The 22,823-nt window shown below is 44.7% G+C and overlaps 1 protein-coding gene across 1 annotated transcript; it reads left to right on the top strand.

Annotated features, from left to right (window-relative positions):
• Positions 1 to 14,983: 14,983 nt before the first annotated feature.
• LOC125507864 lies at positions 14,984 to 22,020 on the top strand. Its single transcript, XM_048672385.1, has 14 exons — positions 14,984 to 15,615; positions 15,698 to 15,746; positions 15,986 to 16,071; positions 16,165 to 16,364; positions 17,361 to 17,406; positions 17,947 to 18,023; positions 18,117 to 18,146; positions 18,235 to 18,330; positions 18,861 to 18,963; positions 19,554 to 19,636; positions 19,922 to 20,044; positions 20,206 to 20,317; positions 20,652 to 20,759; positions 20,873 to 22,020. The coding sequence occupies exons 1-14, from the start codon at positions 15,172 to 15,174 to the stop codon at positions 21,638 to 21,640; spliced, it is 2,325 nt and encodes a 774-aa protein (XP_048528342.1). The 5' UTR covers positions 14,984 to 15,171; the 3' UTR covers positions 21,641 to 22,020.
• Positions 22,021 to 22,823: the final 803 nt, after the last annotated feature.

Below are 22,823 nucleotides of genomic sequence, written 5' to 3'. Positions count from 1 at the left end.
TTGCTAAGGTACAACGTCGTGCGCGTTTGTAGTCGGATCGTCAAAGTCGACTCCATCAAATCGATAGTTATCATCTCATCGAAAGATTGGGACACCCTCGCCTTTACCATCTAGTTTTCCCGCGCCGTGGTGCAGGTATTTGGAGTAGAGTATCTGAGAGAACCAAATGCGCAAGACATAGAGAAGTTGTTGGTGATTGGAGAGGCTAGAGGATTTCCAGGAATGCTCAGATCAATTGATTGCATGCATTGGCAATAGAAGAACTGCCATAAAAATTTGCGGGGAATATATCATGTTAGAATAAATTCGAGGCATACTGTCGATCATCCGAGGACCAAGCAATCACACGAGGCATGGCACCGAGATTTGTTAATGAGGTTCACCGATATGGCTACATCCCTAGGGCCTGACTATGGGCGCTCCTCCCCATGACACCGCTGCAATACCGCACCCGGTCGCCCTGGACACCGGCACATGCCGCCGGCTTCCCCTGCGTTTCGGTGCTATTATGTTGGCATAGGTTACATCATGTGTCTACCCCCGCTATATATGAGAGGCCTAAAATACAAGTGCCCTACTTAGACACGACTCCGTATCCTATCTAAACACAATACAACTACAAGTCAACTGTAACCTACCTTGTACACTATATTCGACACAACTCCAACAAACTCCACCTTGGCGAATATTATCCACCACCCTGAATTTGTCAATGCGTCAAACTTCCATGTACATTGGACTTGAGCTTATCCCATGAGTACCGCTACTACTCCAAAGACTTTATGTGACTCCGCCTGTAACTTGTAGTCACTTCTTTTCTTGACCACAGTCAACACTCGAGCAAAATTAAGTTCTAAATTACTCTAGTTTGCGCTCCCAACTTCCAGAGCATCAGTCCAACGCCATCACACACTGATCACTGACCTGCGTGAAAGTGAACAATTCACATATTGGGTGTCACACATAAGAGTTACCTGAACTCAACATCACCGCTCCTTTCTTGACCGCTTGTCTGAAACTTGAAGGAATTTCACCATTGCTTGTAGTCACCCCGAATCAAATCCGCAGTTGTCTCATCACATGTATGACCACCAGAGCCCTGGCCTGTCTCCATGCCTCGTGCATACCGCACGCCTCGCCGCTATTACCGCGTCGAGCCTCCGCTGTCTCGGTCGAGTCTCAAGGGTCGCGAACCCACACCACTCAACCCCCACTGCAGAGTACCACCGACCATCACCGACCGATGACGAGTTTCACGCTTCCATCAGACCACTGGGCTCCAGTCCGAACTACGTGTCTCTCGCTTTTCCCCCTTGCTGAATAGGCTTCGATTCCCTGGATCCTTACACCGTAGCCCCTGAATCCAGCTCCACCTTCAACATGACTCCATGGTAGATGATCAGTCCACCCTTGCGCCCCGTCGACTTCAAGCTCCATGTGTACATCACCTTGAATCAACCCCGCGTCATAGCCTTGTCGAAACTACACAAGCCCTCGGGCCTGCGCCACGTGTTTCCACGCCCCAAAAGTCGGTCACTATCAGCATCACACACCTATGTTGACGTTGCCGATTCCGCACCGTCTTCTGTACCAACCGACTTGCGTCGATCCGTCAGACCATCTAGTCCAACCCAGCCAAACTTATTCGATTGCAGACACATTCCAGACTCCTCAAGCCGTCACCGTGATCATCGCCATCCGAACACAAATGTGTACCAACAAAGAAAAACAAAGTGAAGTCCACATAGCCTTCCCGTGTGAACACCAAATCAGATCAACAAAGCTAACTAGGTCGTACGCCTCGCTACGTGAGACCCGTTCCGATTCATGACACTTGTCCGTACCTATCTCAAAGCACTAGTCCCCGATTAGACCCAGCCGAGCCTTAATTCTGTTTTTCAACCGGCCATTATAAATCCCACAGTAAGTCTAGGGTTCTGCACGACCTCTGGTCGCCGCCGCCGGCCGCCGTGCGGCAAGACGGCGCGTTCTCCTTGCCGCCGCCGGCCGCCAGCCGCCGTGCGGCAAGATCGACGGTGTGTCCTCCTCGCGGCATGTGCGCGGGCTGCCCGTCCATATACTCCGTCACGCAGCGTAGTTAGTCATGACGAGGAACAGCACCAGCTCTTATCGACGGCGGCCGCGCGTCATCCTCGCAGCAGGCATGTCGGCTACCCGTCCAGCCTCTCCACGACGCCGCAAAGTTGTTCATGGCTACAAATTCCAGATCGTTCATCGGACTGTGTGAGGATTGATCTATTTTGTATCGAGGGATATGGATGTGAAGATGGATGTGTCTGATGTATAATTGCCGCAGTGATTTTGGTGGCAGTGCTGGTCACTGTAAACTCGATTGTGGTGTAAGAAGTTGTAATTTGTCACCATGTAATTAGTCAAGTTTACTTATGCTTTGTTGTTGTTTTCTGAAGTTTATTCTCCTGGAGAATGTGGAGCTTTTTGTTGTATAAATGAATTTTCTGTACACTTACTGAATAAAATCTGTGGTATTTACGGTATTATTCTCCCACTTGTGCCATTTCTAAGCAACAACTTACATGAACATAACATCTTGTGTTTGCCAACAAGAAAATTGTAAGATTTGAGAATATCACAATAATCCGCTTCAGTTTTAAGTTGGAGAAGAAATACATATCAACATTAGCTGACATGCCGAGCTAACTAGCATTATGGAACCAACTTGCTGGAACCTTCATGTACTGGCACCTTATCTAAAATCCAATTGACAAGAAATTATTGGTGAAACCTGACTACTTATTCGCACATAAGAAATTATAACATGGGAAATCTTTTGCTGCAGTACCTTTTTCTTGTCTCTCTTTGCTTCCTGTAGCGCATATTTTGATCTCTTTTCAATTGGACCTTTTGTTTGCTTAGGAGCTCTAAATCGCTCTGTTCTAATATCTTCAGTGGTTTATTGTTCAAATGATGAGTTCGAAAGTTGAAACTCCCAAAGATTGAAAGCACATTCCTCTCTGGAACAATTTTATCACATACTATACTAGTTATGAATTCAGATTATCAGCCTGCAATCATATGTTAACTTATTGTTCAGTCGTTGATGTATATACTGCAAGGACAGAAAATTGTAAAACTGACAACACTAAAGAGATCAATCCCCACATAGTGTGACCGATGTGCCTGCTGCGAGGATGAAGCGCCATCATGCCGCGCGGCCGCCGTCGACAAGAGTTCCTGATGCTCCTCGCAGTGACTAACTGCACCGCGTGTCGGATCATCTGAACAGGCAGCTCGCAAGGAGAACGCATCGTCGTGCCGCACGGCCGTCGGCCGTCGCCGCCGCCGTCCTCGCCGCCGCACGGCCGCCGCTGCTGTCGCAGCCGCTGCCGCCGTCTCCACCGCCGCCTCGCCGCTCCGTCGCAGCCACCGCTGCCGTCGCCGCTGCCGCAGAGGTCGTGCAGAACCTAGACAGCTTCGGGTGGGAGTGGGAATAAGGATTAAGGCTTGGCTCAGTCGTAATCGAGGACTGGTGCTTTGAGATCTGTATTAACACGTGTCGTGAATCGGAATGGGTCTCACGTAGCGAGGCGTACGACCTGGTCGTATAAGATTTTTTTCCTCAAACACCTGATTCATCATACGTGTGTAGCTGGCCTCTTCTTTTCTTTTCTTTTTCCACGACAGTATCACGATCTGACTAAGCCCTTGTGTCGTAAATTTTTTTCGCCAAACAAATCTCTAATCCCGACACAGTGCCAACTCTTCTGAAATTCAGCTCCGTGCACATGGCTTTCCTTGGGCCTTGCACAACCAGCTGCTGCTCCTGGGCCACTGCACACGTGTACCTCGTGGCTACACAAGGGCCTTGCCCACCAAGCACGCACACAACCAGCCCCACCCGGGCCAGCCAGCTACGCCATGCCCCACGAGCCGCCTCGGCTTTGCGCCTGCGTCCAACCCTTTGCCTGCAGCCCTGCACACGCACTTGGTGGCCACCGCCTGTACGTGTTCCGCTCGGATCAAGCCGCCACGAACCCAGCAAACGCGGATGCCGATCTCGTCGAGTTCCCGAACAAAACGCTGCTTCCGATTGCTCTTTCCATCAAACACGATGCCGTCTTCCACGGATCTTATCTCAGCAAACTCGATCCACCGACACGAAAACTACCGCTACCATGCCTCCAATCGTACACATTGCATCTTCCAAGATCTCGCTGACAACTTTCACGTGTTCTCCTCTAGATCAACGATCAACAGCCCGAACAACCTAGCTCTGATACCACTTGTTAGAATAAATTCGAGGCATACCGTCGATCATCCGAGGACCAAGCAATCACACGAGGCACGACACCGAGATTTGTTAACGAGGTTCACCGATATGGCTACATCCCCGGGGCCTGACTATGGGCGTTCCTCCCCATGACACCGCTGCAATACCGCACCCGGTCGCCCTGGACACCGGCACATGCCGTCGGCTTCCCCTGCGTTCCGGTGCTATTATGTTGGCATAGGTTACATCATGTGTCTACCCCCTCTATATATGAGAGGCCTAGAATACAAGTGCCCTACTTGGACATAACTCCATATCCTATCCAAACACAATACAACTACAAGTCCAACTGTAACCTACCTTGTACACTATATTCGACACAACTCCAACATATCAAGGTCACACCAAAGAGGGCACCATCATACTAAAGTGGTGGCATCACATGACTTATGGATTTCGCATGCTTTCGGAATGCCGGGATCTCACAACGACATCAATGTACTTGAACGATCTCCGGTGTTCAGGAGGCTTTGCAACGGGGAATCGCCACCGGGCAAGTACATTGTCAACAACCCAGAGTACAACATGAGATACTATATTGCTGACGACATCTATCCTCAGTGGGAGGCATGTTGGAAATATGCCCTAGAGGCAATAATAAAAGCATTATTATTATATTTCCTTGTTCATGATAATTGTCTTTATTCATGCTATAATTGTATTATCCGGAAATCGTAATACATGTGTGAATAATAGACACCAACATGTCCCTAGTAAGCCTCTAGTTGACTAGCTCATTGATCAACAGATAGTCATGGTTTCCTGACTATGCACATTGGATGTCATTGATAACGAGATCACATCATTAGGAGAATGATGTGATGAACAAGACCCAATCCTAAACATAGCATGAGATCGTATAGTTCGTTTGCTAGAGTTTTCCAATGTCAAGTATCTTTTCCTTAGACCATGAGATCGTGTAACTCCCGGATACCGTAGGAGTGCTTTGGGTATACCAAACGTCACAACGTAACTGGGTGACTATAAAGGTATACTACGGGTATCTCTGAAAGTGTCTGTTGGGTTGACATGGATCAAGACTGAGATTTGTCACTCCGCATGACGGAGAGGTATCACTGGGCCCACTCGGTAATGCATCATCATAATGAGCTCAGAGTGACCAAGTGTCTGGTCACGGGATCATGCATTACGGTACGAGTAAAGTGACTTGCCGGTAACGAGGTTGAACGAGGTATTGGGATACCGACGATCGGATCTCGGGCAAGTAACATACCGATTGACAAAGGGAATTGTATACGGGGTTGCTTGAATCCTCGACATCGTGGTTCATCCGATGAGATCATCGTGGAGCATGTGGGAGCCAACATGGGTATCCAGATCCCGCTGTTGGTTATTGACCGGAGAGCGATCTCGGTCATGTCTACATGTCTCCCGAACCCGTAGGGTCTACACACTTAAGGTTCGGTGACGCTAGGGTTGTAGGGATATGTATATGAAGTAACCCGAATGTTGTTTGGAGTCCCGGATGAGATCCCGGACGTCACGAGGAGTTCCGGAATGGTCCGGAGGTAAAGATTTATATATGGGAAGTCCTGTTTCGGGCATCGGGACAAGTTTCAGGGTTATCGGTATTGTACCGGGACCACCGGAAGGGTCCCGGGGGTCCACCGGGTGGGGCCACCTGTCCGGGGGGCCACATGGGCTGTAGGGGGTGCGCCTTGGCCTACATGGGCCAAGGGCACCAGCCCCAAGAGGCCCATGCGCCTAGGGTTTCAAGGGAGGAAGAGTCCTAGGAGGGGAAGGCACCTCCTAGGTGCCTTGGGGAGGAGGGATTCCTCCCCCTTGGCCGCACCCCCCTAGGAGATTGGATCTCCTAGGGCCGGCGCCCCCCCTTGGCCCTCCTATATATAATGGGGGAAGGAGGGCTTTTCATCCACGCCTTTGGTTGCCTCCTTCTCCCTCTCCAACACCTCCTCCTCCTCCATAGCGCTTGGTGAAGCCCTGCCGGAGTACTGCAGCTCCATCAACACCACGCCGTCGTGTTGCTGCTGGTGCCATCTCCTTCAACCTCTCCTCTCCCCTTGCTGGATCAAGAAGGAGGAGACGTGGCTGTTCCGTACGTGTGTTGAACGCGGAGGTGCCGTCCGTTCGGTGCTAGGATCTCCGGTGATTTGGATCACGTCGTGTACGACTACCTCATCCCCGTTCTTTGAACGCTTCCGCTCGCGATCTACAAAGGTATGTAGATGCATCCGATTACTCGTTGCTAGATGAACTCATAGATGGATCTTGGTGAAACCGTAGGAAAATTTTGTTTTCTGCAACGTTCCCCAACAGAGGCATCATGAACTAGGTCTATGCGTAGTTCTTCTTGCGCGAGTAGAACACAATTTGTTGTGGGCGTAGATGTTGTCAACTTTCTTGCCGTTACTAGTCTTATATTGCTTCAATGGTATTGTGGGATGAAGCGGCCCGGACCAACCTTACACGTACGCTTACGTGAGACCGGTTCCACCGACTAACATGCACTAGTTGCATAAGGTGGCTGGCGGGTGTCTGTCTCTCCTACTTTAGTTGGAGCGGATTCGATGAAAAGGGTCCTTATGAAGGGTAAATAGAAGTTGACAAATCACGTTGTGGCTTTCACGTAGGTAAGAAAACGTTCTTGCTAGAACCCTACTTCAGCCACGTAAAACATGCAACAACAATTAGAGGACGTCTAACTTGTTTTTGCAGCAAGTGCTTTGTGATATGATATGGCCAAAGTTGTGATGAATGATGAATGATCTATATGTGATGTATGAGATGTTCATGCTATTGTAATAGGAATCACGACTTGCATGTCGATGAGTATGACAACTGGCAGGAGCCATAGGAGTTGTCTTTATTTTTGTATGACCTGCGTGTCATTGAGAAACGCCATGTAAATTACTTTACTTTATTGCTAAACGCGTTAGCCATAGTAGTAGAAGTAATAGTTGGCGAGCAACTTCATGGAGACACAATGATGGAGATCATGATGATGGAGATCATGGTGTCATACCGGTGACAAGATGATCATGGAGCCCCAAGATGGAGATCAAAGGAGCTGTGTGATATTGGCCATATCATGTCACTATTATTATTTGATTGCATGTGATGTTTATCATTTTTTCATCTTGTTTGCTTAGAACGACGGTAGTAAATAAGATGATCCCTCACAACAATTTCAAGAAGTGTTCTCCCCTAACTGTGCACCGTTGCTAAAGTTCGTCGTTTCGAAGCACCACGTGATGATCGGGTGTGATAGATCCTTACGTTCACATACAACGGGTGTAAGATAGTTTTACACATGCAAAACACTTAGGGTTAACTTGACGAGCCTAGCATGTGTATAGACATGGCCTCAGAACACAGAAGACCAAAAGGTCGAGCATGAGTCGTATAGAAGATACGATCAACATGAAGATGTTCACCGACGTTGACTGGTCCGTCTCACGTGATGATCGGACACGGCCTAGTTGACTCGGATCATGTTATACTTAGATGACTAGAAGAGGGATGTCTATCTAAGTGGGAGTTCATTGAATAATTTGATTAGATGAACTTAATTATCATGAACTTAGTCTAAAATCTTTACAATATGTCTTGTAGATCAAATGGCCAACGTAGTCCTCAACTTCAACGCGTTCCTAGAGAAAACCAAGCTGAAAGACGATGGCAGCAACTATACGGACTGGGTCCGGAACCTGAGGATCATCCTCATAGCTGCCAAGAAAGATTATGTCCTACAAGCACCGCTGGGTGACGCACCTGTTCTCCCTGCAGAACAAGACGTTATGAACGCTTGGCAGGCACGTACCGATTACTACTCCCTCGTTCAGTGCGGCATGCTTTACAGCCTAGAGCCGGGGCTCCAAAAGCGTTTTGAGAGACATGGAGCATATGAGATGTTCGAAGAGCTGAAAATGGTTTTCCAAGCTCATGCCCGGGTCGAGAGATATGAAGTCTCCGACAAATTCTTCAGCTGTAAGATGGAGGAAAATAGTTCTGTCAGTGAGCACATACTCACTATGTCTGGGTTACATAACCGCTTGACTCAGCTGGGAGTTAATCTCCCGGATGATGCGGTCATTGACAGAATCCTCCAGTCGCTTCCACCGAGCTACAAGAGCTTTGTGATGAACTTCAATATGCAGGGGATGGAGAAGACCATTCCTGAAGTATTTGCTATGCTGAAATCAGCAGAGGTAGAAGTCAAGAAGGAACATCAAGTGTTGATGATCAATAAAACCACTAAGTTCAAGAAGGGCAAGGGTAAAAAGAACTCCAAGAAGGACGGCAAGGGAGTTGCCGCGCCCGGCAAGCAAGCTGCTGGGAAGAAGCCAAAGAATGGACCCAAGCCCGAGACTGAGTGCTTTTATTGCAAGGAAAGTGGTCACTAGAAGCGGAACTGCCCCAAATACTTAGCAGACAAGAAGGCCGGCAAAACAAAAGGCATATGTGATATACATGTAATTGATGTGTACCTTACCAGCACTCGTAGTAGCTCCTGGGTATTTGATACCGGTGCAGTTGCTCACATTTGTAACTCAAAGCAGGAGCTGCGGAATAAGCGGAGACTGGCGAAGGACGAGGTGACAATGCGCGTCGGGAATGGTTCCAAGGTCGATGTGATCGCCGTCGGCACGCTGCCTCTACATTTACCTACGGGATTAGTTTTAAACCTCAATAATTGTTATTTAGTGCCAGCTTTGAGCATGAACATTGTATCGGGATCTCGTTTAATTCGAGATGGCTACTCATTTAAATCTGAGAATAATGGTTGTTCCATTTATATGAGAGATATGTTTTATGGTCATGCTCCTATGGTAAATGGTTTATTCTTAATGAATCTCGAGCGTATTGCTACACATATTCATAGTGTGAGTACCAAAAGATGTAAGGTTGATAATGATAGTCCCACATACTTGTGGCACTGCCGCCTTGGTCACATAGGTGTCAAACGCATGAAGAAGCTCCATGCAGTATGGACTTTTAGAGTCTCTTGATTATGAATCATTTGACACGTGCGAACCATGCCTCATGGGTAAAATGACCAAGACCCGTTCTCAGGAACAATGGAGCGGCAACCAACTTATTGGGAAATCATACATACTGATGTGTGCGGTCCAATGAGTGTTGAGGCTCGCGGTGGCTATCGTTATGTTCTCACCCTCACTGATGACTTGAGTAGATATGGGTATGTCTACTTAATGAAACACAAGTCTGAAACCTTTGAAAAGTTCAAGGAATTTCAGAGTGAGGTTGAGAATCAACGTGACAGGAAAATCAAGTTCCTACGATCAGATCGAGGAGGAGAATACTTGAGTCACGAGTTTGGCACACACTTAAGAAAATGTGGAATAGTTTCACAACTCACGCCGCCTGGAACACCTCAGCGTAATGGTGTGTCCGAACGTCGTAATCGCACTCTATTAGATATGGTGCGATCTATGATGTCTCTTGCCGATTTACCGCTATCCTTTTGGGGGTATGCTTTAGAGACTGCCGCATTCACTTTAAATAGGGCTCCGTCGAAATCCGTTGAGACGACACCGTTTGAATTATGCTTTGGTAAGAAACCTAAGTTGTCGTTTCTAAAAGTTTGGGGATGCGATGCTTATGTCAGGAAACTTCAACCTGAAAAGCTTGAACCCAAGTCGGAAAAATGCGTCTTCATAGGATACCCTAAAGAAACTACTGGGTATACCTTCTACCTCAGATCCGAAGGCAAGATCTTTGTTGCCAAGAATGGGTCCTTTCTAGAGAAAGAGTTTCTCTCGAAAGAAGTAAGTGGAAGGAAAGTAGAACTTGATGAAGTATTACCTCTTGAACCGGAAAATGGCGCAACTCAAGAAAATGTCCCTGAGGTGCCTGCACCGACTAGAGAGGAGATTAATGATGATGATCAAGATACTTCTGATCAAGCTCCTACTGAAATTCGAAGGTCCACAAGGACACGTTCCGCACCAGAGTGGTACGGCAACCCTGTCTTGGAAATCATGTTGTTAGACAACGGTGAACCTTCGAACTATGAAGAAGCGATGGCGGGCCCGGATTCCGAAAAATGGCTAGAAGCCATGAAATCCGAGATAGGATCCATGTATGAAAACGAAGTATGGACTTTGACTGACTTGCCCGTTGAGCGGCGAGCCATACAAAATAAATGGATCTTTAAGAAGAAGACAGACGCGGATGGTAATGTGACCATCTATAAAGCTCGGCTTGTCGCTAAGGGTTATCGACAAGTTCAAGGGGTTGACTACGATGAGACTTTCTCACCGGTAGCGAAGCTGAAGTCCGTCCGAATCATGTTAGCGATTGCCGCATTCTATGATTATAAAATATGGCAAATGGACGTCAAAACGACATTCCTTAATGGTTTCCTTAAGGAAGAATTGTATATGATGCAACCGGAAGGTTTTGTCGATCCTAAGAATGCTAACAAGGTGTGCAAGCTCCAACGCTCGATTTATGGGCTGGTGCAAGCATCTCGGAGTTGGAACATTCGCTTTGATGAGATGATCAAAGCGTTTGGGTTTACGCAGACTTATGGAGAAGTCTGCATTTACAAGAAAGTGAGTGGGAGCTCTGTAGCATTTCTCATATTATATGTAGATGACATACTTTTGATGGGAAATGATATAGAACTCTTGGACAGCATTAAGGCCTACTTGAATAAAAGTTTTTCAATGAAGGACCTTGGAGAAGCTGCTTATATATTAGGCATCAAGATCTATAGAGATAGATCGAGACGCCTCATAGGTCTTTCACAAAGCACATACCTTGATAAGATATTGAAGAAGTTCAATATGGATCATTCTAAGAAGGGGTTCTTACCTGTGTTACAAGGTGTGAAATTGAGCTCAGCTCAATGTCCGACCACGGCAGAAGATATAGAGGAGATGAGTGTCATCCCCTATGCCTCGGCCATAGGGTCTATTATGTATGCCATGCTGTGTACCAGACCTGATGTAAACCTTGCCGTAAGTTTGGTAGGAAGGTACCAAAGTAATCCCGGCAAGGAACACTGGACAGCGGTCAAGAATATCCTGAAGTACCTGAAAAGGACTAAGGAAATGTTTCTCGTTTATGGAGGTGACGAAGAGCTCGTCGTAAAGGGTTACGTCGACGCTAGCTTCGACACAGATCTGGATGACTCTAAGTCACAAACCGGATACGTGTATATTTTGAATGGTGGGGCAGTAAGCTGGTGCAGTTGCAAGCAGAGCGTCGTGGCGGGATCTACATGTGAAGCGGAGTACATGGCAGCCTCGGAGGCAGCACATGAAGCAATATGGGTGAAGGAGTTCATCACCGACCTAGGAGTCATACCCAATGCGTCGGGGCCGATCAAGCTCTTCTGTGACAACACTGGAGCTATTGCTCTTGCCAAGGAGCCCAGGTTTCACAAGAAGACAAGGCACATCAAGCGTCGCTTCAACTCCATTCGTGAAAATGTTCAAGATGGAGACATAGAGATTTGTAAAGTACATACGGACCTGAATGTAGCGGATCCGTTGACTAAACCTCTCCCTAGAGCAAAACATGATCAACACCAGAATTCCATGGGTGTTCGATTCATCACAATGTAACTAGATTATTGACTCTAGTGCAAGTGGGAGACTGTTGGAAATATGCCCTAGAGGCAATAATAAAAGCATTATTATTATATTTCCTTGTTCATGATAATTGTCTTTATTCATGCTATAATTGTATTATCCGGAAATCGTAATACATGTGTGAATAATAGACACCAACATGTCCCTAGTAAGCCTCTAGTTGACTAGCTCGTTGATCAACAGATAGTCATGGTTTCCTGACTATGGACATTGGATGTCATTGATAACGAGATCACATCATTAGGAGAATGATGTGATGAACAAGACCCAATCCTAAACATAGCATGAGATCGTATAGTTCGTTTGCTAGAGTTTTCCAATGTCAAGTATCTTTTCCTTAGACCATGAGATCGTGTAACTCCCGGATACCGTAGGAGTGCTTTGGGTATACCAAACGTCACAACGTAACTGGGTGACTATAAAGGTATACTACGGGTATCTCTGAAAGTGTCTGTTGGGTTGACATGGATCAAGACTGGGATTTGTCACTCCGCATGACGGAGAGGTATCACTGGGCCCACTCGGTAATGCATCATCATAATGAGCTCAGAGTGACCAAGTGTCTGGTCACGGGATCATGCATTACGGTACGAGTAAAGTGACTTGCCGGTAACGAGATTGAACGAGGTATTGGGATACCGACGATCGAATCTCGGGCAAGTAACATACCGATTGACAAAGGGAATTGTATACGGGGTTGCTTGAATCCTCGACATCGTGGTTCATCCGATGAGATCATCGTGGAGCATGTGAGAGCCAACATGGGTATCCAGATCCTGCTGTTGGTTATTGACCGGAGAGCAATCTCGGTCATGTCTACATGTCTCCCGAACCCGTAGGGTCTACACACTTAAGGTTCGGTGACGCTAGGGTTGTAGGGATATGTATATGAAGTAACCCGAATGTTGTTCGGAGTCCCGGATGAGATCCCGGACGTCACGAGGAGTTCCGGAATGGTCCGGAGGTAAAGATTTATATATGGGAAGTCCTGTTTCGGGCATCGGGACAAGTTTCAGGGTTATCGGTATTGTACCGGGACCACCGGAAGGGTCCCGGGGGTCCACCGGGTGGGGCCACCTGTCCGGGGGGCCACATGGGCTGTAGGGGGTGCGCCTTGGCCTACATGGGCCAAGGGCACCAGCCCCAAGAGGCCCATGCGCCTAGGGTTTCAAGGGAGGAAGAGTCCTAGGAGGGGAAGGCACCTCCTAGGTGCCTTGGGGAGGAGGGATTCCTCCCCCTTGGCCGCACCCCCCTAGGAGATTGGATCTCCTAGGGCCGGCGCCCCCCCTTGGCCCTCCTATATATAATGGGGGAAGGAGGGCTTTTCATCCACGCCTTTGGTTGCCTCCTTCTCCCTCTCCAACACCTCCTCCTCCTCCATAGCGCTTGGTGAAGCCCTGCCGGAGTACTGCAGCTCCATCAACACCACGCCGTCGTGTTGCTGCTGGTGCCATCTCCCTCAACCTCTCCTCTCCCCTTGCTGGATCAAGAAGGAGGAGACGTGGCTGTTCCGTACGTGTGTTGAACGCGGAGGTGCCGTCCGTTCGGTGCTAGGATCTCCGGTGATTTGGATCACGTCGTGTACGACTACCTCATCCCCGTTCTTTGAACGCTTCCGCTCGCGATCTACAAAGGTATGTAGATGCATCCGATTACTCGTTGCTAGATGAACTCATAGATGGATCTTGGTGAAACCATAGGAAAATTTTGTTTTCTGCAACGTTCCCCAACAAGGCATTTGTGAAGATCATATCTGAACTGCAGAGCAGCAAACAAAGTCACTTTGCAACAATGGAGGAAGCGCCTAAGAAGGATGTGGAGAGGGCATCCGAAGTGCTTCAATCTCGTTGGGGGGGGGGGAATTGTCTACGGAGCTGCAATGATGTGGGAATCAAAAACTTTGTGATAGCTCATGACATGTTGTGTTATTTTGCATAATATGATTGTCGAGGATGAGAGTGATGGTGTAGCCCAAATCAATAATTTTGAAGCACCCGGAGAACAAGTTCAAATCCCGGAAGATCAAGATGCAGTTTAGCTTATGAACTTTCTATAGATGCATCAGAATCTTCGAGATCACCAGATGCACGCACAACTACTCAATGATTTTGTGGAGCATATGTGAAATCGTAATGGAAACCAAAGAGCTAATGTTTGAGTTGTGCATTTAAATAAATTTTATGTAAGACCCATGCATTTTTGGTACCAACATTTGTTATTACGTGCAATATTTGCGTGTATGATGTGCATGCATTTGCATGGATTTAAAAGTTCGGATTTAAGATATATGGATGCCGGACACAAGATATAAGAGACCGACAAGCGCTGTTCGCGGACGCGCCCGTGGATGTTACTGGATTTGTCCAAGTCTGGCTGTAGATGCTCTAACAACACTTGTATCGTCGTTTGGTAGAAGTCTCCTTCTCAAGAAATTCCACTAGTATTGTATGAGAACGATATAATCCCCATGATTAAGCAATAACTTTTTTCCAAGAAAAAATCATATCGTTGACTTTTTTCTTCTTCAAAAGATCCTCGTTAGGCATATTTTGAAGTGCCAATTCACTTATTTTGTTCCGTACCTCATGTAGTCCATATTAATATCTCTGTAAAGAGACTTGTACTATTTAGGACAGACGAAATACAATATAAAATATGATACTCCCTCTGTTTCTAAATACAATCTTTTATATAGATTTTATTAATATAAATTACATACGAAGCAAAATAAGTGAATGCACACTCTAAAATCTGTCTTTACATATCCATATGTAACCCATATTAAAATCTCTGAAAAGACTTATTATTTAGAAATAGAGAGAGTAGTACTGAAATACTATACGTTAGCCATTCGAATCCGATCCTATTTCACCGATACTTAGATCACACCGTTACTTTTTCGACTTTTTTTTTTTAAAGATCCTCGTTAGCACGAGCAAAAGCGTCGGAGTCCGGGGAAGCAGGCTCACCGCGCAAGCCGTCCGTCCACCTGTACGTACGTGTAACGAAGAGTCGAAGATTCCGAGTAAAAAAAAAAACCCGAAGATTGTCGTATGTATAAATGTCTCCAAATCCGCGAGCAAATCTTCCCGACGAAGTTTTTACGCTTAATTAAGTTGCGGGGTAATACTAATAGCCGCGGCAACCTCCCGATTTCCCCCCAAGCCCAAAACCCAAACCCCAAATTTCCCTCTCCGCACAACGTCCCAATCCGCATTTCCTCCCCGCCGATCGGCGGCGCCGGCGCCGGCGCCGCGGATGACGATGGGGGCGTCGTCGTCGAATAGGATCCATATCGACTGGGTACAGATGTTCAGCCCCGCCTCCCCCGGCCGCGACGATGACGTCTGCTTCGACTCCCCTCCCTCGGCGGCCGGGAAGGGGAGGGCCAAGGGGAATGCGTCCGCCCGTTCCTCCCCCGGCGAGGGATTCGTCTCCCCTCCCCCGGCGCCGGCCAAGGGGAAGGGGAGGAGGGATGCGGAGGCGGAGGGGGAGTTCTCGGGGAGATCGGATGACGGGCTGCGGCGGGACATCGCGGATTTGTCGGGCGAGGAGCTGCGGCTTCAGATCACGTGCGTCCGCAGCACGCACCCCGCGTTCGGAGGCCTAATCGAGCAGGAGAAGAGGGAAGGCCGCAAACGCCTCCTCCGGCTGCTCGAGGAGGAGGCGCGGCGCCGGGGGATGGGTACGAACAGCGCCAAGGTTCGATCCTGCACTCGTGTCTGATTGGGCCCCCTCTCCCTCTCGCAACCTGTTTACATGGTCATGGTGTGTTTATTCGCAGGATGGCGGTGCTTCCTACCGGGATCCTCGTTCTGATGCTTACTTACTTGGTAAGGCTTTTTTTGCTTACTGCATGTTCAGTTATGAGCTTATACCTTAGCAATGTCCAGAGATCGGTTGGCAAAGTATGGGTACATGGGAGCTGTGAATGGAGTTGGTACAGGAAATGCATTGTATGCAGTTTGGTTTGAACATCTAATGAAAATATGACGACTGCCGAATCTGTTCCACCTAATTTGCTCACAACCATGCTATGCCCAACTTTAAGTGTAGTGTGCCCTTTTTGCAGATGTCGATGATTCGGAGGCGGAGCGTGCTCACAGATACCATCTGAAGTTATCTCCCATCCGCTCGACAAAGAAAAACTACGGAGGGGTATATACTCTATAGTATGATGTGCACGTCTTCTTGTTGTTGATAATCTGTAAAAATCTCTTCTAAATTAGGATGAGATCGTGGTGAATGCAGCTAGGTGTGGTTGCACGGAGAAGTTTGAAGCAACCTGGACGAATGAGACCTATACCAGAGGATAAGATGTACTCAAGCAAAACATCTCCATCTACTTTATCTGGGCATAAACAGAGAGTCCGTGCCGTTGATCCAAAGGAACATGATAGAGAAAAGCGTCGGCAGATTCAAAGCAACTTTTTCAGCAATCCTGCAAATAGGTATGTGTCAGATTTTCAGAAAATCAGGGCAACAACCTTTATGCATTTCTAACAGAAATGAAACATGCCATCCTGTGTTAAGCTTATTAGCACACCACATGAGTGCCCATTTTTAGTTTTGACTGTCCCTGTTCCCGGCATCCCTGCACAACCTGTTTTAGGATCTCCGTGTTACTAATTTACAATGTTTCTGTCAATGTGTATTGCACCTTACTAGTATTATTACTACTTGTGTTTGGCAATTACAAGAGACTCCATTTACAGCTCTTTTATGATTTAGTTTCAAATTCCAACGAATTTTTAAGCTGCACTTTTAATAGGAAGTCACTGTTTTGTAAGAAAGTATATTGACGGAATTATGTATGTATATGGCTACTTGGTTCTGCTGTGTTCTGGAATTGTGCAGACTTGGTAGTCGCAATGGAGTTCTGAGACAGGAATCTTGATCATTTTTAACAAATGATAATAGTATCACTTTACTTGATTCAGATTTCAAGCATATGCTGTTTTGCTTTCTGCAAAGCCATGATTGTGCCATTCTTTTAGGAAGAAAATGCCTTCTCTCTTGTTTTTTAGGTGCACTGTGCACTTATACATCAGCAGTATTAATATCAGTACTCCACTTTGTTAAGACCTGCTTGACATAAGTTATTGAAAATGTGTGGACTACATATTCTGGTGAAATGTTATATATCCAATTCTGTTATACTCCTCTGTTCCTAAATATAAGTCTTTTTAGGGATTTCAATATGGACTACATACGGATGTACATAGACGTAGTTTAGAGTGTAGATTCACTCATTTTGCTCTGTATGTAGTCCATATTGGAATATCTAAAAAGACTTATATTTAGGAACGGAGGGAGTAATAAGCATTGCGGATATTGTTCACATACGTCATACAGTCTCTCTCAGTACTTCATACAATACATCTCAGTATACTATTACATTTAATCAAAATATTAAGCTGAGATTCCTTTTCAATTCTTCGACACAGGTGGAATGTACAGCATGGAGATTCATCTGTTTCATATTCTCGAAAGGTGGGTACGCTGACAACGTGACAATCATCTAGATCAATGAAATTACTATTCTACTCCCTCCGTTCCAAATAAGTGTAATGGTTTTAGTTCAAAAGTTCAAATTTGAACTAAAACCAAACTAAAACTATGACACTTATTTTGGAACGGAGGGAGTAAAAGTTTCCTTACTTTTTGCCCCTGTACAAATGATCCTTATTTCCTATTGCTTGAGTGGTCAAGCTACAAAGCTGTCCTATTGCATGCAGTGTGAGTGCATTTGAGCTGTTTACGATTAATGACATTTCACTTGTTACATGATGCTGGCTTCTGCAGAAAACTGGCCTCCTCCATTTATGTACACTGCCACACTTCCCATTAATAGTTTGGCCGTGCTAATTAATTCTAGCACTGGGTCTGTCCTTTAAGTTAGGTCATCATCATGAAATAAAACCAGGATGTTTTTGGACAGTGTACTTGCAGTAGTAGATTGATCATCATGCCACTTTTAGATACAAATTTGACCTTACACAGCTACATTATTATATTGTGTACCTATACTAGGTTAATGATGTGGTTCTCGTGGATGACGAAGATGCGCAATCTGATGAACCAGTAGACTGTCGGGTGCCAGAGGAATGGTAAGTAAGGAGCTTCACCACCAACGTGTTTTCTGTTATGCATACTGAGCTAAAGTTTCAACTTACTATCTGATAAAACAATGGGTTTTTCAGGAACTACTCAAAAATTTACTATCCATCAAGGTGAACACTGCATTTTTTTTTGAAGACCTTCAGTTCATGGCAGTGAATTTTTCTTTAGTTCTGTCATTAACACTAAACATTTGAACAGAGATGATCCAGAAGCTGTAGAGCTCACCAGTTCGGATATCAAATGCCTTGATCCTGGAGTATATTTGTCGTCCCCTGTAATAAACTACTACATTCAGTAAGAATATATGTCCCTATCTTTCAAGTTTTGCTTTGTATCATTCTATGATCTTCTCCTTTTAGAGACTGCTTGAGCACATCATGTGTCTTTGAATAATACTCCCTCCATTCACCATTATAAGATGTTCTAACTTTTTTCTAAATCTGATGTATATAGACGCCTTTTATTGTGTTTGTTCACTCATTTCAGTCTGAATCTAGTCTATACTGAATTATCTAAAATGTCTTGTAATAGTGAACGGAGGGAGTAGGAAGCAATCAATTCTTTATGATTTGAGAACATTTAGGTGTTAATGCACCTAGTTGTGCTGCCTGTTGGTATTGAAATGTCCGGACATCATCAAGCTATCTATTTGAGCTGTTGAGCTTGACGAATTAGTAAAAATAGCATCATGTGAATTTTTAGTCATCCACTTACTCAGAGATGTTAGAATTGTTTAAAGTTAGGACTTGTGAATTCTGTTCATAACAACTTTGCTTCTAAATGGATGTTTCTGTTTAACTCTTTGTATGATATTCTTCTGGCAGATACATCAAAAGAGACAAATTTCAACGTGAAGCTGCCAGAAACAATTTCCACATGTTTAACACATATTTTTACAGCAAGCTTCAAGAAGCATTATTTGGGAAGGTAAGATTGTCTTTCTATTGAATGACTTGAATACTGCTGCAAAAAATATATGTTAGTCTTCTCCAAGTTCTATTATTCATGGTACATGAGAGTACTTTGGAGATGAGCTTTTTGTTGTTTGCTTGGTAAAATGTGATAGTGTAAGCTATTACTCCCTCCATACGGAATTACTTGACGCTCAAACGGATGTATCTAGCAATAAAATAGGTCTAGATACATCCGTTTGAGCGTCAAGTAATTCGGGACGAAGGAAATACTATACTGTGTTGTAGTTGTCCTTTCTTAGTATCTTGAGTTCTTGACTCTTGTATATCTAATAGCCTTTTTATGATTTATCTTTCTTTTTTATGTAGTGTTGTACTATTTTCATATGGTGTTTTCTCTGAATCTTATTCTTAGTGATACATGAGTACTCTGGACATCTGCTTTTATTGCTTCCATGTTAAGATGCGATAGTAACAGGCATATGTCCAGAGTACTCTGAATTTTTGGACAATGTGTTGTACTTGTCCTGTCTTAGTACTTCACTACTTGTTTCTTATAAAGTACTGTTTTTATAATTTTAGATTGTAATGCTCCACTTTTTCTAGGGCGAGTTCGTGAAGTTGAGAAGATGGTGGAAAGGTGTCAATATATTTCAGAGAGGATACATTATACTGCCAATCCATGGAACGTAAGTTAGTTACTGGAATAGGAATTCTAACATGTTTGTTATTTATATGCTTGCAAATATAATTGACGGCTCATGTTATTGATTATTTTATCCAAATGCACTCTTGGATAAGTTTTATAACTCCATGCTCCATCTGGATCTGCAGTTTCAGATGCCTAAGTATCAATCCTTTAGTAATCTGATGAATTATTTTACAAGCATTGGGTTGTGGCCTATGAGGTTTATAACATTATGTGTACTTCTTTTGGTATTTCTGCTAAATGCATTTTTGTCTTTGTTAATTAGGGCACACTGGAGCCTGGTGATTATCTGCATTCCTGCAAAAGAGAGTAATTCAGGACCAATCGTACTTCATCTGGACTCCTTAGGGATGCATCCTACTGATGACATTTATCGTACAGTTAGGAGGTAAGTGACATGACGACTATTATCTAACTTTGGGTGCTAGCTGGGAAATTTCTTGGAACTATTATGACTGATGCTTGATGGCTGGTTCACTTGTTGATGAGTTCTATGATTTTGATAGCGAATAAACTCTTCATAACGCTGATGTCGTCAACTGTATGTAGATTCCTTGAAGAGGAATGGAAGCATTTAAGGAAGAACCCTCCTTCTGACATTTCTATTTCAGACACAATATGGGAGGATCTTCCAAGGAATATACACAAGGAAAATGTTGAGGTAAGTGTTATGATGGGTGGATACTTTATAGAAGCAGACGATGCAGGTGTGTCTTAAAAGCAATGAGAGTTGATTATGGAGAAATACACCATAGTTCATAAGCAAGGAGGCATTTGATAACGAAAAGCGAGTTGTTTCTTCTTGCTTGACTTATCACCTAGGAGTCTAGTACTCAAAACTCTTTAGATCGCTAACTATCCAGGTCATTGAATCTTTTTTTTTTTGGTTTGGAATTGGTTCCTGGATTTCTACACTCAAAGTTGTTTAGATTGTGGTCTGCAATTAAATTACATTTTTATCTTGGTACATTCTTATAAATTGTTACAATGACCAGGTTCCAGGGCAGAACAACGCATATGATTGTGGCATCTTCATGCTTTACTATATTCAACGGTTTATAATTGAAGCACCAGAAAATTTCACAAGAGATAGACTTGTCATGGTTGGTGGTGCCAACTCCTTTCTGTATTTCTCAGTTCTTATAATGCTTTGTCTGTTTAGCTTAGCGAGTTTCTTTCTCAAGGGTTTAACACTGAGCTTGTATTGGCTTTACAGTTTAGTCGCAGTTGGTTTAGATCTGAAGAGGCTTCTAATTTAAGAAACAAGATAAGGAAACTACTGCTGAAAGAGTTTGAAAGTGCGAGGGTTGATGATGTTATGTCTGAGGCAGCTACAGCTGATGGCTCTGATGATGACTGTTTCATGAAGGAAGGAGAATCAGAGGCACCTACAGCTGATGGCTCTCATGAAGACTGTGTGATGATGGAGGGAGAATCAGAGGCGGTTATACCTGAGGCAGCTACAGCTGATGGCTCTGATGATGTTAAGACAGGGGCAGCAACATCTGATGGCTCTGATGAAATCTTATGGAAAGGAAAATCAGAAGCAGTTGCATCTCGTGACAGTGATTTAATGGTGGTAGGAGGTGGAGACACATTTGAGGGAACACCTTGGAGCACCCGCAAAAGTGATGGAAGGAACAGAGTATGTGTTCTTTCTGAAGAGGCTACATTGCCTGGTAGCGCGGTGAAGGACGATGAATATACCATGAAATCAGATCCTGACAGCTCAGAAAGTGAAGAAGTTGTTGAGTTCTTACCTTCTGACAATGACAATGACAATGACAATGAAGAGGTCATGCATAGAGGAACACGGCCGGATTTATTTTATTGTGATGACAGCTGTGACAGTGAAGCAGAAGAGGTCACAGGTGCTTGGAAGCGAAGATCAAGAACAATGAAGAGGCCAGACAGAGCCGGTGATGTGCAGATCATAGAAGATAGAAAGCCAAGAGCTAGATTGGAACTCTGCCGCATGACGTGACATGAAGGGCTCATCCACCCATTTCCAGGATGACCGAAAACCAATCCGTATGATAGTAGGTGATGAAAGGCATAATGTATTGCCGGACAATGCATGATCGATCAATCTTCCCCTAGCTCTTCTTGCCCTTGGTAAAGTTTTGGTAGTAAGGCCATGGGCGTGGGTTGGGAGGGGGATTTATAGTGTACAGGTTAAGCATATAGGGCATATCCAGACTGCAAGACTATTAAGTGGCGCACTCTTTTGCAAATATAGGCTATCGAAATGATTGTGTTATTATTACATACTATCTCTGTTCCAAAATATTTGTTTTTTTAGAGATTTCAAATGGACTATCACATATGGATGTATATATATATATATTTTAGAGTGTAGATTCACTTATTTTGCTACGTATGTGGTCACTTATTGAAATCTCTAGAAAGACAAATACTTCCTCCGTAAACTAATATAAAAGCGTTTAGATCACTAAAATAGTGATCTAAACGCTTTTATATTAATTTACAGAGGGAGTATTTAGGAACGGAGGGAGTAGTTAGTGGTATTATCATTTCACAACCAATCTTGTTTGGCACCAAGAACCGTGTTGGATACCATTCTTGCACTTCATTTCTTAGCCATCATGTTGCTGCAAGTCTTTTTGTTTGTTACTCCCTCCATCCGAAAATACTTGTCATCAAAATGGATAAAAGGAGATGTATCTAGATGTATTTAGTTCTAGACACATGTTCCTTTATCCATTTTGATGACAAGTATTTTTGGACGAAGGGAGTATTAGTTAAGTGCATCTAGTGCCACCCCTAGTTGGTTTTGGAGTATTGACGACAAATCTGGTTGACGGATTAATGTGTTTGTGAGAATTGCAGGATAACACAGGTAGTAGTCCATCATTGATTCGGTTTTTCTACCGGAGATGACCCCTAAAAATGTATGAAGACATTGAAGACAAAGATGGTATATGAAGATATTCACACTGAAGACTATGACAAGAGAAGACATTGAGTGACTATGGAGCGTGAAGACTTAGTTGTTTCGTTGTTTCCTTTTTTTCTTTGTTGAGTCATAGGAACCACTGTACTGTTAAGTGGGGTCCCAGTGAACCAGTCAGAATGACTGAAGTGATGCTTAACCAAAATCCTATGTCTTCGAGAGAAGACAATGAGAGCAAATCTTATCCAGAGTT

This window comes from Triticum urartu, chromosome 5 (genome assembly GCF_003073215.2).
Source record: "Triticum urartu cultivar G1812 chromosome 5, Tu2.1, whole genome shotgun sequence".
Lineage (NCBI taxonomy): Eukaryota > Viridiplantae > Streptophyta > Magnoliopsida > Poales > Poaceae > Triticum > Triticum urartu.
The sequence above is the reverse complement of the archived record's forward strand: the minus strand, read 5'-3'. Positions and strand labels throughout refer to the sequence as shown.

Bases quoted from the DNA above. Each gene is read 5' to 3' on its own strand.
- LOC125507864 (XM_048672385.1), top strand. From the start codon at position 15,172: ATGACGATGGGGGCGTCGTCGTCGAATAGGATCCATATCGACTGGGTA. The intron at 18,331-18,860 runs GTAAGAATATAT...TTCTTCTGGCAG, and splicing joins GTAATAAACTACTACATTCA to ATACATCAAAAGAGACAAAT. The intron at 18,964-19,553 runs GTAAGATTGTCT...CACTTTTTCTAG, and splicing joins AAGAAGCATTATTTGGGAAG to GGCGAGTTCGTGAAGTTGAG.